Here is a 1,963-nt window from a genome sequence, read left to right on the forward strand (position 1 = left end):
AGGGTGGAGCCGAGGGTGGAGCCGAGGGTGGAGCCGAGGGTGGAGCCATGGCTAGAACCAAGGGCGGAGCCTCTTCCAGTCATACCGGAGACACCACTTGACCCGCCGCCTGAGAGGACTGACGCCGCTCTGCCTCGACCCTGCGACAGCATGCTGGAGTAGGAGGCGCCGCTCAACAAGGACGCTTTGTCATCGTCCACACCCCGGCCTGAAATCACGCTTGCAGCGCCCCCAAAGCTGAACTCCGACCCGGCACGTGACGGAGGAGGCAGGGTCATCTCACTTTGCTTCTGTTTGATTGTTTCAGTGACGACGTTGGTGATCCAGTTCTGGATGCTCGCCAGATTGACCATCGGTTCACCTCCGGGGCCTTGGACAGTTGGAACCGGGAGGATTGGAGGAACTGGAGTCACGGGGTTGACAGATCTTGTGCCGCGAGGCTGCGACACCGACGATATGACCGACGACCTGCCGCTGAGCATGGACATATTGTCATCATTGGCGACGCTCGGCGGGCCCGTGACTCCGGCTCCAGCCCAGAAGGCGGAGAGAGGAATCGTGCCTCCGCTGACGCAGCTCTCGCTCTCCCAGCCGCACATGGACTGACTCTCCTCTAATGTCTTCTTTGAGCGCTCCAGGATCTCCTCGCGCCTTTGCCGCCGTTTGACCGTTGCAGAGTCCTCGCTGCGACTCATCTCCAAAATCTCGTCCGTGTTCTCCTCCCCGAGACGCTTCTGCTGCCTGAGCTTCCACGCCTGGTATGCCGTCAGATTGACGTCTTGGAAGGACGGTGTCTTGGCCTCACCCTCGCCGTCTCCGTCGCCATCTCCGACAGAGCTTTTTTCGCCATCCTCTCGATCTTTCTTATTCCAGCCGAACTGGATCCTCTTGATTCGCCAGCGCTCCAATGGCGACATCTTCTCCTTGTTCTTCTGGCAGAACTGGTACATGGAGCTGGTGTCGGACAGGATGCTCTCCACCTCCTCATCTATCTTCTTCTTCCCTCCTTCTCCGCCTTCCGTCGCCGTGCTCTCGCTGCCTTCATCGTCTTCCTTCTTGCGGTAGCGAGCAGCGGCTTGTTCCTCAATCTCGCGCAGCCGCTGCTTCCAAAGATCGGAGTAACTTGTGCAGCTGGAGGTGGACATGGCGTCTGAGGGCGGACGCCTGCCGCGACGCTTCAGCCGCTCTTTCACAGCTCGAACGTCCTCGCTGGTGACGCTCTCCACATCGCCGTCTACGCCTTCTTTTTTTGGATGCCCCCCGGCGAGAGACTCCCCATCCTCGCCGTCGCTGTTCAGCTGCGCCTCCCACCAGTCGTCGTTCTGGTATTTCTCGTTCCTACGCTGCCACTCGCGGATCATGCTATCAAGGCCGTCCTCGTCGTCGTCATCCTCTCCGCCCTCCTGCTCAGGTAGAACGCTCTCTCCGTGGGTCGATCCCTGGTTGTCCGGCCCATTCTGCGCTCCGATCAATCCGCTCCTGAGCGCCGCCGCGGCTGCAGAGGAGGCAACGCTACTCATCACGCTCTCCCCGTCCTCCTCCTCCTCCATCATGATGGACTGCGCTTTCACCTCGATCATACTCTGTTCCTCCTCTTTGTCGGTGTCGTCATCGTCATCATCCCCGCCCTCCCCGAAGATACGAGCGCGCGTGCGTGCGTCGATGACGGAGCACTGGCTGAGCGTCTCGTCGTCATCGTCGCGCTCCTCCATCAGGTTCTCGTTGAGATTTCGCAGCTGCTTCAGGAAGCCCTCGTTGGGGTTGATGGCACGCTTTTTCCTTATGGCGGTCAGGGCCTCCATAATGGTCATGTGATGGAAGATCATCAGGTAGGACGCCACCAGGACTGCGGACCGGCTGATGCCCATCATGGAAACCACAAGAGCCTTTCCTGCAGGAAAACCAAGCATGAACAAAATTTAGATTTGATTTCCACTCAAACACATTAACAGATATCATATAT

General features: G+C 58.9%; 1 protein-coding gene across 1 annotated transcript; it reads right to left on the reverse strand.

The window, feature by feature from the left end:
• Window positions 1–10: 10 nt before the first annotated feature.
• LOC121963982 (serine/threonine/tyrosine-interacting-like protein 2) lies at window positions 11–1,891 on the reverse strand (the record flags this gene model as incomplete). The annotated part of the gene is made up of 1 exon (XM_042514217.1): window positions 11–1,891. A coding segment is annotated over one exon (1,881 nt), but the record flags the coding sequence as incomplete, so codon positions are not given.
• Window positions 1,892–1,963: the final 72 nt, after the last annotated feature.

The sequence above is a fragment of the Plectropomus leopardus genome, unplaced genomic scaffold, assembly GCF_008729295.1.
Source record: "Plectropomus leopardus isolate mb unplaced genomic scaffold, YSFRI_Pleo_2.0 unplaced_scaffold13515, whole genome shotgun sequence".
NCBI lineage: Eukaryota > Metazoa > Chordata > Actinopteri > Perciformes > Serranidae > Plectropomus > Plectropomus leopardus.